This window comes from Nipponia nippon, unplaced genomic scaffold, assembly GCF_047370975.1.
Source record: "Nipponia nippon isolate SJK-2023a ecotype South Korea unplaced genomic scaffold, ASM4737097v1 scaffold_3, whole genome shotgun sequence".
Classification (NCBI taxonomy): domain Eukaryota; kingdom Metazoa; phylum Chordata; class Aves; order Pelecaniformes; family Threskiornithidae; genus Nipponia; species Nipponia nippon.
The window spans coordinates 46,009,366-46,025,228 of record NW_028262347.1 but is presented as its reverse complement, the minus strand read 5'-3'; the positions used below and the strand labels follow the sequence as shown (position 1 = coordinate 46,025,228).

At 36.8% G+C, this 15,863-nt stretch overlaps 1 protein-coding gene across 10 annotated transcripts in view; it reads right to left on the bottom strand.

Moving 5' to 3' along the window:
* Nucleotides 1-15,863, bottom strand: part of TMTC2 (transmembrane O-mannosyltransferase targeting cadherins 2) — a 259,383-nt gene that overhangs the window by 30,996 nt on the left and 212,524 nt on the right. For all 10 annotated transcript variants that reach the window (XM_087767467.1, XM_087767469.1, XM_087767470.1 and 7 more), the window contains one exon: nucleotides 12,406-12,487. In XM_087767467.1, the coding sequence (XP_087623593.1) occupies nucleotides 12,406-12,487 (82 nt within the window). The remainder of the gene's footprint in view (nucleotides 1-12,405; nucleotides 12,488-15,863) is intronic.

The following is a 15,863-nucleotide window of genomic DNA, read 5'->3' as shown; positions in this document are numbered from 1 at the left end:
TTTCCAGAAACAGATAATTTCCAAAAAGGCTTTCTCACACAGAACAAGTAAATAAATAAATAAAAAGAGAGAAAAATATAAAAAAAGAAACCACATGAGAACATTTTGGATCATAAGAAATTAATTTGTCTTCAGAATTAGACACCATTGCTTGAGTGATTAATGGAAATCTCCTATGAAGGAAAAAAAAAAAAAGTGTTGACAAAAGCTACAAGTCAGCTTTTTTTTTTTTTTTTTTCTTTTGGGTACCACATCAGGGTATGCCTTGTATATAGCAGGACAAACTCAGATATGAATCTGAAAGTTCTCAGAGAAGTGAATCTACCAATTACAACAGGCAGCTCATATATCTTGATTTGGGCTGAACTCCTATTTTCTTTAAAGAGAAATCTTTGAAACAAACTTGATCAACTAGTATTCCAGTTCTCTTCCAACAAATGAACTAAAACAGTATCCCTAATCTTTAGGTCCATGCTAAAGCAAACCAGCCTTAAACTGTTAACATCAAGGTTCTTTTGTTAATGAAAGCACTAGATTAGCAGAATGAGATGCTAGTAACTGGATGTACTATTGATACATCCAGCCAGGGGGAAGAAAGCAGACATAACCTTTTAGATTTCAAGACACGGGGAACATCCAAGATCATTCTCAAAAAAATTATATACTTAATTTAGGAAGAATATTTTCCAGCTCAGAATTTAAAAATAATGTCAACTGGTGATTGAGCTAATTAGATCCATAAGGAGAAAAAACACCTCATTATTGTGTTCAATAAAAATTATTCCAGGTGTTTAGAGACAGATCTTTAGAAACATAACACTGAAGCTCAATGGAGATGTTATCTTATGTATAACTACCCCTAATGTAGTAAAATGTAACTCATACATTCTACTTCATGTGACATAATCAACAAATTTCTTGACTTTAGATTCATTTTATTAAACAGTAAAATACTTGCACCTCATTCATGTAATTTCTAAAAATATAACATTATTGGAAACCATTTCAAACCAATACTAATGGTTTACTGGTGCTCTTAAGCAACACACTAGGTTAATTCTTAGCTCTGTAAGAGGTTTATAAGATCAAGATATACTGAAGATACTATGAAATTCGTACATGCTTTAGATTTCTACAAGAATTCTAACTTAGAACAGGACAACATTATACATATTTACTGGAAAAGCAAGTGCACGACCAGATGCTTTAGTTAAAAGCTTGGTTTTATTAATTGTTTTTCTAGGACTTTGGCCACATATATTCTGTTAGTCTACATGGACACATCAAAAACATCAGCCACAACTCTAAACTAATGTTTTAAATTGTTAAAACCAGAATTCGCTCTCCATTTACTACTAGGTCTCTAGAAAGTGTCTCTATAATAGGATTATTATTTTATGTAACATATTAAAGGCTTATCTTTATTACAGGATTACCAAAGTTCACTAAAACCAATTGCAAGTACTGCATGACACCAGCCAAGTACAAGTAAAACTTTCTCTTCTCCAGAAAAGAAAATTCTAGGACTGTGCATTACCATAAACAAGTCTCTCCCCTGTACTAGAGGTGGTAATAACAGTGGCAATAACTCATGCTGAGTGGGTAAGTAGCAGATGATACATAGCACCCTTCTGAAACCAACTGTAGCATCCTTTACACACAAACCCTTACAGGATACTGACTGCAAACAAGAGAGGGGAACACCCATAACTGCCTGAGGAGAGGTGATTTAATCAGAGGCTGCTGATTAAGCATTTCCTTAGCTGGATGGGCTATCAATATAATTGACTGCTACCTTCTCAATCTAGTGGAAAAGTCAATACCTGAGTGTACAGGTGTGTGGTGGGTTATCCTCTGTCAGCATCCAAGCACTCACACAGCTGCTCACTCCCCCCACCCCAGCAGGATGAGGGGAGAAAACAGCAAGAACAAAAGCAAGAAAACTTGTGCGTCAAGATAAGACAGTTTAATAGCTGAAGGAAAGAAGAAAAAACCAACAAAAACAGCAAAGTGAAGGAAATTGCTCACCACTTCTCACATACCCAGCCAGTCTCCAAACAAAGGCCACCTCAGAAGCCAAAACCCCTCTTCCTCTACTCCAGTTTTTATTGCTGTACATGACGTTATACAATATGGCATATCCCTTTGGGCAGCTTGGGTGAGCTGTCCAAGCTGTGTCTACTCCCAGTCACCTGCCCATCCTCAGCCTACTCACTGAGGGGGCAGAGCAGGAAAAAGAGAAAGCCTTGACACTGTTCAAGCACTTTTCAGGAACAGCCACAACACCAGTGTGTTATCAAGGCTGTTTTAGCTACAAATCCAAAACACAGCATCATCCAGGCTGCTATGAAGAAAGTTAACTCAGTCCCAGCCAGACCCAGTACAAGGTGGAAACTTTCAGTTGAGAATTGATTTGCCAAGTTCTCCTGAAAGGCAGACTAATTTTATTCACACATCTAAATTTAATTTAAAGCACCTAAATAGAGATATCCCCTTTTGAAAACATCAACCACCGTTCCTTTCAATATTATATACTAAATTCATACAAGAATGAATTGGATTGGCAGTTTAGTGCTGCACTTTCTTCATTAAAAAGCAGACTTCTGAACTTTTTATGTGAAAGACAAAGATGTTTTCCCAAGAGACGAGCACTAGCAGGGCAAAATATTGGCAAAGTGTTGAAGGTGGATCAGAAGGTCCAATCCACAAGCCCCTGGATCCAGGAACCACTTGTGTGGGTCTAAATTTACATGCAGGATTTTCTCCTCTGACAGGTAGCTGGCAAACTGCATGATTTATGAGACACTGCCCAATATCACATACAGAGCTTTCTTATTGCAGGTGTCACGACTCTGACTCTTGCCAACAACATGAATTATGGTAGCCTGATTGTTTTTTGGAATCAGAATCAGCTTTTGAGAAACCAGCTTTCTAGAAGGTCCGAATCCCAGATTTTCTGTCTTCAAGGAAAACCTATTTCTCATTACTCTTTTCCTAGAACGGGAGTGGGAAATCCACCGTCCAGGTTCAGGTGTGATCTTCAACAACATTGTTCTTTGACTGGAACAACGTTACTTTTTTAAACAGATATTTCCACCTTTATTCCTAGACAGCACAGAGCTGAGTGTAAATGTGTAGCCAAGAGTTCTTAAAGACCTTTGACAGCAGAGAACTGATTCAATACTTCACTATCCCCTTAGTCATTTTTCCCTAAACTAAGATATCTAAGCATCAGAAAGAGCATAAAATTCTGTACGTACAACCTTGTTCAAACTTACTTTTTCTTGCAAATCATCAACAGTGTTTTTGAGGCTAGATCTGATAAAATTTTGAGGAAATATATGCAATCTACTGAAAAATAAGATGAAAGTATATATACAATTTAAACAACAACAACAACAAAAAAATTCAAGTTCCTAGAAGCTGGAAAAAACCAACTTATTTTCATCTTCTGTCAAAATTTTTAACAAATATTCATCCACAGAGATGAAAGCATAAAGGCTCTCCTGTATAATTGCCTTTCTAAAATGATCATGAACATTTGTAAACCATTTTGTTAAGACATGCACCAACACCAGTTTAAAAGCCATACATCTGAATTTGTAGTTCTGCTGCTTTATTGTAATATGAAAGGTATTAATTGGTTGGGATATGTCTGTGTGTAACTATCTTTTACGTTCAGAGCACAAAGGCATTAGTGCCTTCCTCTAGAATGGGATCAACTATTCCCTACAGGCACTATGAGCTTTTATTTTAGTAGATAAAAGTGCACGTTGCACCTATCTTTCTTTAATTGAAACGTTCTCTCTCTTTTGCTCACTGGCAAACATTCAAAGGTACTTTGTACCAGAACAGAGTAGGTTTCTGAAATAGCTCATCTTTCTACTGCTGCTTTTAAAAAAGAATTACTTTGCATGTTCTCAGAATGCTGTTGGTTCTGCACTTACTCAAACTTCAGTGACTTACACTCGTGTCCTGGTATCTTTAGTAATCCAAGCAAAGCCAAGTAAACTACCTTCTGAATAAGAAGGAAAAACCTTCTAATCCCACAATAATAGGGAATAGTTAGCATTTACTTCTTTTAATACACATTTGTCACCAAGCCTTCTGCATCTTATCCTCTTCAAAAGAGTTTTCTCCTCCCATGGCAGCAACTTAAACAACTATATTGACATGAAAAGTAGATATATCAGGACCATAGACTCGACTATCAAGTCTGTTTATAATAAACTTCACTAGAAGTTCTTCCAGTACATTCAACATCGAGGATTTGAAGCTGAGTATTTGTTGGTGCTTTCAAAGCATTTCAAGTTTCAACAGAGACCAAAATAGGGATTGGGTTCTGGCTGACCCAATGCATTGTATCTGTCTCTGAAGCACACAGCAAGGCTACAAGATCATGTCTTGAGAACTGAACTACAGTCTCACTGGCATGAGCAGAACCACCACGGAAGTCACCATCAACTTCAACTCTGCTGTGGCAATGCAGAGCAAAAGAGCAGATGCAACCAGAGATTTCTGAATGGAAAATTTCAATAGCATTCTATGGAAGAAATGAGAGGACAGACCTTGTCTCCAAGTTGATTTCCAAAGCTTTTCAGGTGATGAATCTATGTTGCAAGATGCCAAGTCAACAGACATGACCTAATGTAACTGTTTCCTTTAAGAGTTTCAAAACAGATTCATTGGCTGAGAATGAGCAGTTCCCAGAGCAAGGGAATGTCTGCTTAAAGATCCTGCTTTCCAGGCCTGTTTAGACAATTTCTTGGTGCATGGGTAGGATGTGACAGGGGAAGCAAAGAGAACTTACATCAGGATCACCTAGATGGTAGCAGCATTCCAGTTTGTTTTGCTGCTCCTTATATCCCATTCCATCTTTATCTAAAGCTGTTCTTTGGCTTTCTTGCTGGAAGGGCTTTTGGGGAGTTTATCCCCTCAGTTGGTTCCCATGGAGAAGATTACTCCATGCAAATAAAATATATAGAAACACTACGCAAGCCAGTGGGTGCTGCAATATCAATATATGCACTGGCTTGGAAATATCTTTTTTATTAGCCTTTTTCTTTGTCTGAAAAAGTTATCTGTTGCAGTTGTGCTAAATATACCATTGGATGTCATCCAGAGCACGACCAGAGATAAGAGAGAAAAAAATGAAATTGCAAGCCTTTGGGACTTGATGACTGAACTTGTGACTACATCTGGATCACTGGAAGCTCTCACTAAAACAAAAGATTAATGATGAAAAGACATAATAAAGAGGACCTCATGTTTTACAAATACTAAGGAAGATTCTGGACGCTATGTCATCCCCCAGGCACCTGGTGATGTATAAAGTTTGGAAAAGTGAAATTTGGATGGGAAAGAACTATCCACTTGCACTTCTGTAGCAGCTCCATGCTATCCCTTCAAAAATCCTCATGAGATGGCACGCATAGGTCAAAACACATGATCATTAACAAAGAAGTCTCTGGGGTTGTTCGTGCCACAGGCTTTTTCAGTTCCTGCAGAACTCCCATATTTTGGCAACATGAAAGAAGCACAAAGACGCATTTCTAGCTCTGTCTCTGATCTGCAATTTCTATACCACATCTCTCAAACAGTCTAGTATGTTGTGCTGAGGAAGCAGAGTCAACCATGTATTTGGGATGTCAGAATGATTAGATTTAAGGATAAACTCAAGGGAAGAGCCAGAAACATGGAAATTCCACAGCGTTCAGGGTCAGTGACCTAGCTTGTTTGGAAATACTCCACTGCATTCCACTTAAGTGATTGGTTCTAAAGGGAGTTTGGAATAAATAGTAATTATAGTGGTTTGTAATAATCTACTTTTAATATTGTGTGATAGCAACAGCCTAGAGAGCAACAAAAAGGACTTGACAACTTATGTACATATGCCTTTGCACACTCATCATTCACAGCTGCCAAGAAAACCGCAAACGACTTCAAATTGGTATATTCTTCTGAATAGCTCAGTATCTGGTATATTCTTGCTCAGTTTCAGTTTGGAAGTAAGAAATACTGTCTGTGTTAATAGTAACTGAAGATTTTCTTAAATCAAAGTTACTGGAGAGAGCTCTGGGAGCAGAAAGGTCAGAAGTTTAATGAAGTCTTTCTGTGAGTCGGTTACATCTCTCCTCCTGTTTTGGGTCTAGGAATCCTGGAATTACATTCATTGATATTGCAGGAGGAGGTATAAGCCATACTCCAAAGTCAGGATCTTAATTTCATGGCACTGTATGCTCAAGACAGAGAGACCCTTCCTCCAAAGAGCGCATATGAACATGTGTTATTTGAGTATCATAAACTTGTTTTATAGTTTTCCTACAAAATCATTATATATTTAATGTTAGGATTTCCAAAAGATTTAAAATGGCAAAAAACCTTTCATTTGCTGAAAGGTTCATGAGTGCATATCAAGAAGGCTGGCAAAGTGACTTAGTGATGGACATAATACATCTGGTTGGCTTTGACCCCATCTCATCAAGGAATTTAATTTCTCAGTACATAATCACCATGTAGCATCTGGTGTTCCCAATGGAGCAGATCCATGCACTCTGTTTTACTTATCACTCAGCATATACTTCATTTAGCTAACCTGTCAGTCAGAAATGGACAATTCATTCACTGGAATTATGGATTGTGAAATCAGTTTTATTCCTTTCATTGGCAAAGATAAAAACTGACCTTCCTATGGACTAGAGTGACATTTCTTCCACAGGCATAAAAGTCTCTTGAAGAAATGAGTAAGACTTCGTTACTAGGTCATGGTCAATATTTCTCTTCCTTATCAATATAAATTTGACATTTTATTTTCCATTATTACACTGTTTTCTTCATAAGATCTTTTCCTTAAATATATGGGAGAAAAATAAAGCTGTCCCAGGCTGCTCTTCAGGCAATATAGAACAAAGACACAAAGCTCCAGCACTGTGAACAATGTGACTACACCAAAACATTATAAATACATCACATCAGAAGAAAACTGAATCCACATCTGTAAACACATGTAAATTCTCACACTCACTAACACATGTAAGTGTATGACTTAAAGACGGAAAAAAATGGTGCCTGAAAATCCACTGCTATCATATTTCAATGAAATTTATTTTGAAGCTTAAACCACAGCAGTTCCAATCCATTTTCAGGCTGGGACTTAGGAGTGGTAAAGCAGCCACCTTTGGAGGCAAGACGGATACAAAGTGCTCACAAGCCCAGGTGAAAATTTAAGCATCAAAAAGGGCTAAAAGTTCTGTGCTGAAACAATTATTAGAACGACTTAGGATGAAAGTGAAAAAAATAAAAACAGCAGTTAACAAGTTAAACCTGTGTAAAAAAAACCCAACAGATAATATGAGAAAATCTATAAAAACAACTCCTAAATTATCACAAATTCAAAACTGAAAGATAATGTAAAAAAAAAAGCTAGAATGTTTGGGAACATGTTAATCTGTTCTTCCTTCAATGAGAGTATAGCTAATAAGCTTCAGTTATACCTAATCTGACAGCATGTTTTCCATTTTGTTTTATATCTGTAACTGGGAATGCATGGAAAAAGGCAGATGATCAATGTGAATTGCCTAATTAAGTGAATGCATAATTAATCTAATGAGAATAATCCATTTTTATAATGAAAAAGGAATCATTAAACAATTTAGAGTTATTAGAAACAATGTATTATTCAAAGGAAACTATATTAAAAGGAGGTCTCAGTGGTGATTAATAAAACAGAGTTAATTTGAACATCCTGCTGGGTTCTAGACTTCCCCTTTCCAATTAAGCCATTACAAATGTAAGGGAGGAGGGACCTCTGTACACACATTTATCTTGAAACCTCACTCCTCCTTTCTCTCTCTTTTTCCCCACTCCATTTTCATTATGTTGGAGCAAGGCAACTATATGCACTTTAAGAGGCATGGTAGCAAAACCTATTTTTAGCAAGTAAGTAAAATGAAATCTGCTTTAGTGGTGTTGTTTTGTTTTGTTTTGTTTTTAAAACAGCAAATTATAAAGGAAATAAGACAGTTTTGGAGGTAAAATGTTTGCACAACTTAAATTTCACTGTAGCTTTATGGGTTTTTTTGTTTGTTTGCTTGTTTGTTTAAGTGAAAGCTAGTACAGAAAGCCTTCAACAACTTCAAACTACTTAACCACACTGCATCTTACTAGCCATCTCAATGAAAAGATACTGAGGAATTTATTTTTGTTTCTTTTCAAACAGACAAGCATTTCACTGTTTGAAATTCATCTCATCTCTCTGCATTGACAAATTGTATACAGAATCTTTCTTCAACTTCTCCTGAGATAGGCTCAGCGCAGACAGAAATGGGAGATCTGTATTTCCTTTGTGGGTGGTCAATACTGTATCCAAAACTAAATAATCTCTGGTCCATAATGTCACTGGTCTGACCTGGCTGAATATTTCTATGTTTGGCACACTTGTTAACAAATTTGACTTACTGACTCTCTAGATGCCAACATATTCTTAAAATATTTATACGAAAATTCCTTTGGAATTGGTTAGTTCATAGGTATCTCTCTGTGGTTTCTCAGATTGATACTTGGATTCAATCCACCTGACCATAAGCATTTAATTGAGGCACCTAGGTTAGAAGAAGTCCCCTCTATGGCCAGTGGAGACCATTTCAATTATGTCATCGATCTGTTGATGACAGAAGCCATTGAGGTCCTGCAGGACCCAAAATGGCATACTTGAGTTAAATGTTCAAAGTAAAGTAGGATGCATGAGAGCCAATATCCTCAGTAGATGTGGGCAGGATATTTTGAAGAAAACTTTCCCAGAGAAAACAAAGATGGAAATTCAAAAATAAATAAGCATTTATTAGGTTCATCTCAGTTTAGTCAAAATTGTTCACTTTAAATCTTCTTTAAAAAATGTGTATTAAAAATATCCAATTAAAAGACTCAAAATTTACAGGAGAATTCAAATCTAGTACCTGAAATAATCTTCTCCAGTGTTTCAGTTTAAAAACATGTAGGTTGTGCAACAAATAAGATTTTCATTGCCAGAAAATGCAAAAAAAATCTCTACTTCTGCACAAAAAAAATGGTGCTTCTGCAGTCTTTCCTCTGTCATTTTTTCTTCTTCCTGATTAATATTTTCTCTGTTTCATCTGTTAGGTGTTTCTGGTAGTGTACCATGTGTCTGAGTAGCTTCTATCAGATCACTCATCAAGACCACATATTTGTAAGACAATGGTTCTGCACAAAGTTCAGATGTTCAGATAACTGGCATATAGAAAGGAAAAGGGGAAAAGAAGGAGAAAAGGGAAAAGGAAGGAGAAAGGGGAAAAGAAAGGGAAAATGGGGACAGGTGACCAGCTGCCTGCATTTCAGCCTGAGAGGGGACTGCCACCCTCTCTGGTCACTAGAGCAAAAGCCACTTCCCCTCATATCCAATGAAGTGGCATCATGTCTGCAGTGTGCAGGAATTTATATCTCTTCAGCTTTCCCACTAGTTCCCCCTTCAGACATCTCCAAGCATAATGAGTTAGAGAAACACTGCTTTAAACCTAAATCCACTGAAATTCAAAGCCAGCAAATTACCTATACAAAACTAATCATAACACTATCTCAAACAGAGAAACGTGCTGTGGTGGTATTATCCCAAAAGGCAACCATGAAACTGTTCGCCTCTCTCCAAACTTTTATCTGATCAAATAAACTGACTCCTGCACCAAATCACATCATCTAAGAATAGCTTTGGCTTAAGGCCTGAATTAAAGCACATTATAACACAAACATAAGTCTCTTAAAAGATACAGAATATTGACAATTTATCCTGATAGCTCAAAAAAAAGTCTAAAAGGTTAGAAGTCAAAAAGAGCATCTGCATATACTGGGAGCACAAATTATAAGTGTGTGCATGCATGTGCACTTGGAAGAAAATCTTCAGTCCATTTATTCCTGCTACTCCATCAACACATAGTTGTGTCCCAACTGACCACTCATTTCATTTGGCTGTTCCATAAGGTACGTGCTTTTTTAGGGCTGATGCCAAATATTTAATTCTCTGTTCCAACATCTTCATGCTGAGAAAAAAAAGTAATCTCTAAGATTTACATGCAAAATATGGATGTATTTCCCCACAGTTTAACACTTGGCATATAGGATATGGACTGTATCTGTGACAAGGTGCTAAAACAAATTAATGAGATGTAGAGATAAAGCATAAATTGTTCACTAGGGATTCCTGTGTAATATTTGGAGTGTCCCTGGTAACATACACTACAGATTCCTGAACAATACAAGAAATAGGTGAAAGGGAAAAGGGAAAGAGAGGGAAAAGGGAAAGAGAGGGAAAAGGGAAAGAGAGGGAAAAGGGAAAGAGAGGGAAAAGGGAAAGAGAGAAAAGCAAGGATAATTTATTTCAAATTTTACAAAGTCCTGTGCTTGAAGTGACAAGGTTTTGAGATCACCTGTACTACACTGACGCATAAGCCAAGAAGTAGTAAACCGTATCTTTCTAATAGCTACTTTGATATAAACATAGAGCAACATCACTGAATTTGGTGACGTGATCAGAAGTTATACAATCAAAATAAAAGTTTACTGCATTCAGTAAAGCTCTCTGTGTACAATACTCCATGACAGAGACCTAGTGACTGGTACAGAGAACCTTCTTGTGTCTACAGCCCTTCAGCATCACATTTTACTACGCTGGTATTCCAAACACTGACTAAAACTTGCCCTTCACTCTTAATCTGCAGAGCAGAAACTCACTTATGTTGCTATAACAACCTCTGCATAAGGACACAGAAACCACTTTTTGTACCTGTGACACAATAAAGGAAAAATTTGCTAAAGTTTTCAGGGAATAATCTTAATTAGGAAACAATACACCATTTTAACATTGTACTCTGGTAATGAAGTAGTCAATACATCAGAGATGAATGATGATTTGAATAACCTTGGGTTTAGTTTATAGGGCACTTGAAAATGACACAGAGGGAATACTGCAGGAAAAGACAGGCAAGTTGATGAAGTAATGAGAGACAAAAAGAAAAAAGTCTAGACCTGTAATAAAATATACACAATCATATCTTCAATTGCCAGGATGGATTGTTGAGACCTATCTTTGAATTTGTACGCAAATAGATTTTCTAATAACTAAGGATAGATTTCTTAATAACAAAGGCTGGAAGGGGCTTGAGTAGGATTTCAAGAAACAATCTGCTGCAACTTTTCCTCGTTATCTTGAGATATCAACTATACTTATATCCAATTAAAATAATGGAGCTTATGTGCACAAATACCCCTATCAGATTTACCTGTACAGGCATAAATAGAAGACAAAGTCAGTATCTGCAATGATCCATAATGCAAAATAATGCAGGACTGGGCTACATTCATTTAAATACCATGACATGTTCTAAGTAACAATGTACGCATCGATTCTGGGAACCTAACATACAGAATTTTACACTGCATGGGACCAAACAGAAATACAGTGTGTGAGCAATTCAGACAAAGGAATCACACAAAGTAAAAACATAGTTATTATGTGAGATTAATTTTCCCTTTTGGCCACTCATTTTCATGTATTTTACATTTACCAGTTAGAATCAGAAGAGGAAATTAAAACAACATACAAAGATATATATAGTATGCCTGTGATTCCCTACCTTCTTCCTTAACTAAGATGAAACTTATTAGTTCTTTCTATATTTTCCAATTGGGACTACATAGCTTGCATTTTTAGATTTGTCTATTATCATCTTTAAAATACGGTAAGAATTAGTCCATAAAGTTAAATATTTTTGGTTCCTTGGGATCAATCACATCTGGAAATATTTTTTGCACATCTAGCAAAAACAATCCAAAGTTATAAAGATACCTTCAAACTAACTGTGTGCTTTAAACACATGCATGGCTTAGTATGACAACGGTATAGCCAACTTGTCAAAATCTTTTGTAATACTTATCCATTTCAAGCCATGAAGATGCTGGGAAGGAGGTAGATGTAAGGCTCGTAAGTCGTCAAGAAAAAGCAGATACTTCAATATACAGAACCCACGCACACTAAAGTATAACTTGTAGTTGCCCACCCACCAGCAGCCAGTGAAGTTAGGCCAAAACTGTTAATAATAACATTCCAGGCCATGAAACTTCAACATATGGCAATAGTCACCTTCTTTCTTTCCCAGAGAAGCAGCAATACTGAAATTCCCCTCACAGGAGGAAGGCTATGCAAAATATGAAAATCTTCACCTCTCCCTCTGCAGTGATTAACAAATTGAAATGGAGATGAAGTTATACATGGTAGATTAGTTTCTTTCCCTTTAAAGAAGGTATTTTGCCAGTAGCACTTTTCAAATCCTTAATCACTCAGAGAGATTAACAGCAATCCTGGAATATGTGTGGAAACTCTATCTATCTGAAACGTACCATAATGCATGTAGCAGTTCCCTTTGGTAGGATCCAGCTGAATAGCCTTCACGAAGTACTTTTCTGCCTCACTCTTGCGTCCCTTAAAAAAAAAAAAAAAAAAAAAAAAAGAGAGAGAGAAAAATTATTTTAACAGTGTGTCACCATGGAGCGATCATGTACAGTTACTATTTCCAAATTCCAGGCACTAGAGAAAAACAACTACTATTATCACTAGACTTAACCTAAGTAAATATGAATGTTTAAGTGTTACAGTAAGTTTTGTGGTCAGCTACTTTATGCTGCAGATCTCCAGACTGAGGAAGAAATGTGTCCAACATCGTCAATGTCCAAGAAGTAAGGAAGTGGTAGAAATGTACTGCAAAAAATATTGTAAAGGGCTTTGGGTGAAGATCAAGCTACACACTACTTTTCTGGACAGGCATCAGGATGAGCATTACACAGACCCAAGCTACAATCGGAAGGGAAGGTAGGAGGGAGCTTTAGTCATGCTCTTAAAAAAAAAACAAGGGGGGAAAAAGTATGTTTTGGTTTTATGAAATCATAGAATCATAGAATATCTCAAGTTGGAAGGGACCCATAAGGATCATTGAGTCCAACTCCCTGCTCCTCACAGGAGTACCTAAAACTAAACCATATGACTAAGAGCGCCATCCAGACTCTCCTTGAACTCTGACAGGCTTGGTGCTGTGACCACTTCCCTGGGGAGCCTGTTCCAGTGACCGACCACCCTCTCGGTGAAGAACCTTTTCCTAATGCCCAATCTGAACTTCCCCTGACGCAGCTTCATTCCATCTTCTTGTGTCCTAAATAACACTACATACACAGTGAACAGTAAAGTCACCACAAACAAAGGTTTCTATAACAAATAGAAAATATTTTGGATTTTAATGTGGGAAGTTAGATTTCATCAGAAATCAATCAGTCAACCATAAAACACAACTGAAATAGAAAAGGCAATTTTTAAAGACAATGGTATGACAAAATGGTCAGGAAAAAAGAAAAGGAACAGAAATGATGGTAAAAAGAACAGACATGTTCTAAACCACAGATTTTCTTATCACTGAAATTATCAAGCCACTAAAGTTGCATTATGGTATACAAGTGCCAGAGCAGATCCATTAGTGGTCATTACTCTTTTCATGAAGAAAACAGTGATATTAGATTAGCCTAGTCTGATACTCAAACACAAATCACCATCAGCTATTCAATAAGATACCTGTGACCTGTTTATCCCTATCCCCATGAAATTAGTTGCTGCGGTTTGTGTTATAAAATAGAAGGCCTCCAGAATAAAGAGCAGTTAAGCTTAACCACAGTGGAAGTGCATTGTGGTCTGCACCTCTCAAGGTTGCCTTGAGTGTTATTTCACAGATAGAAGCATATAGGCTTTCTCAAGTTTTGTGGTCTGGAAACAGACATTGCATATATCCTGCACTATCCCACAAGTTAACATAGGAATAATAACGAGGTCTGTTCATGATTACGGCTGCTCCAGATTTTCAGTATTTCCCTCAAGGGCCTTAGAGACAATAAAATAAAGAGAGAGAAAGAAGTTGTGCAGCACACCAAGAACTATATCAAGACCAGGTTCCATCAAAACCAACATAGAGGCCATATTTCCAAGAGATCATCCTGGCAGAAATATAAGCAGGCTTATCATTTACAGTATTCCAGTTTCACAAAATGAATATTCGTTGGAGGTAAGAGTTTAGCCTTATTATTTAGTAAACTTTCTTTGGTAAACCCATATACCTTAAAACCATATCCACATGGCACAAGGCTCCTGTCAACCAAATAGTGCAACTACAGGATAGACTACATTATCTTATACTGCAGTGCCTCTCATCCCTGCTTTTTTTTTAAAAAAAAACAAACAACAAAACAAAACACAAAACAAAACCCTCAAAAAATTACATGTAGCCCAGACTGATTTTTCCTCATCTACTAGTGCAGTAAAGACACACCAACAGATTAAATGCAATTTCTTTTTTTTTAAATAGCATACAACCATAGTTGAGAACAAAACATAAAGAAGAAAATAATCTCCAATTGAAAACACAACGTAAATTTGGGTCAGGATAAAATAATTATTCAAATTAAGATAATTGGGGTGATGGTGGGGGAGGGAGGGTGATAACTGAACACTAAATTTTGCCCATTTAACATCAATGTTGGCATTCTTAGTCTGGCAAAAGGTACCACGACATATGTAAGTCCAGCCTTGAGGCTTCAAAATGACAGGCACCAAGCATATGTATCACTAATACCGACAGAATTAACATCTACTCATTTTGCATCATTGCTTTTTTTAACAGACTAACATCATTAGTTTTAGCTGGTTGCACGCTGTCTCTGTGTCTATTTCTAGAACATAAAAGGACAGTTCATTGAATACAGTCACAAAACACATAGCTTCTGCCTACAGAACTATAAGGCCACAAACATTTGTCAAACATGATTAATTTTCATTTACTGGGATCACCAAAAATACATGACTGCTCAACTCTTTTTGGCACTTTCCAAATGGCATATTGCACTCAAGCTCAGGCCAGTCAGGAGACCTGGAGTACATAATGATGACAGGTGCCAGCATACATAGCATCAAAGAAATGACTGTGCTACTAACAGGCTCAAATACTCATTAACAGATAAAGATACAAACACCCAAGACATAAAATGATCTGACTACAAACAATCAGCACAGCTACATTTGTTCATGTTGGCCATCATTTTCATATACCCACATTTGTCAAAAATTAAAAAAAAGGATGAAAGCATTTTCTTGCAGAATGGCATTCTGAGGAACCTTGCATCATGCCATCTAAAATGTCCTCTTTGGTGCCATCTGTCTGCTGCTAAAATGTGAATACCTCAGCACAGATTTAATACACCTTATTTTTGTGTCAAATGATATAAAATCAATCACTTGACAGAACCAGGCTTTTTCACAATTAAAATTTAGCATTATCAACTTTTTTCAACTATCCAATGTACACCGTAACTACCATAACAGAATGTACACACTGTGTAGTTAGATTAAGACAGCAATCCCTGTCATTGTCCCTTCCCCATTGTATGTGTTCAGTGTTAAATAAAACACATGGGTTAAGGGAATAAAATTCTAACTTTTAAAAAAAATCCAAATAATTGTTTAAGCAGCTGAAAAATACCGATTTGGTGCAGGAAGGCATTTTGTGTGCATGTTCACCGTTATGTGTACTGACCCATACAAACGCAGGCACTGAGAGCCACTGGAAACCTCCCAATTTCTAGCAGCAGGGTGTGCACTTGTATATGCACAACCACATGCTTTGGCAATTTTACAAAGCAAAAAATATAAGTTTACAACTGCATGCTAGCAGACTTATTTGAAGGATAAAAAAAGTTATTCATAAGATTTTAATGGAAGGACTTGATGGCTCTAAGGATTAATAACGGGATACAAAATACCTTTC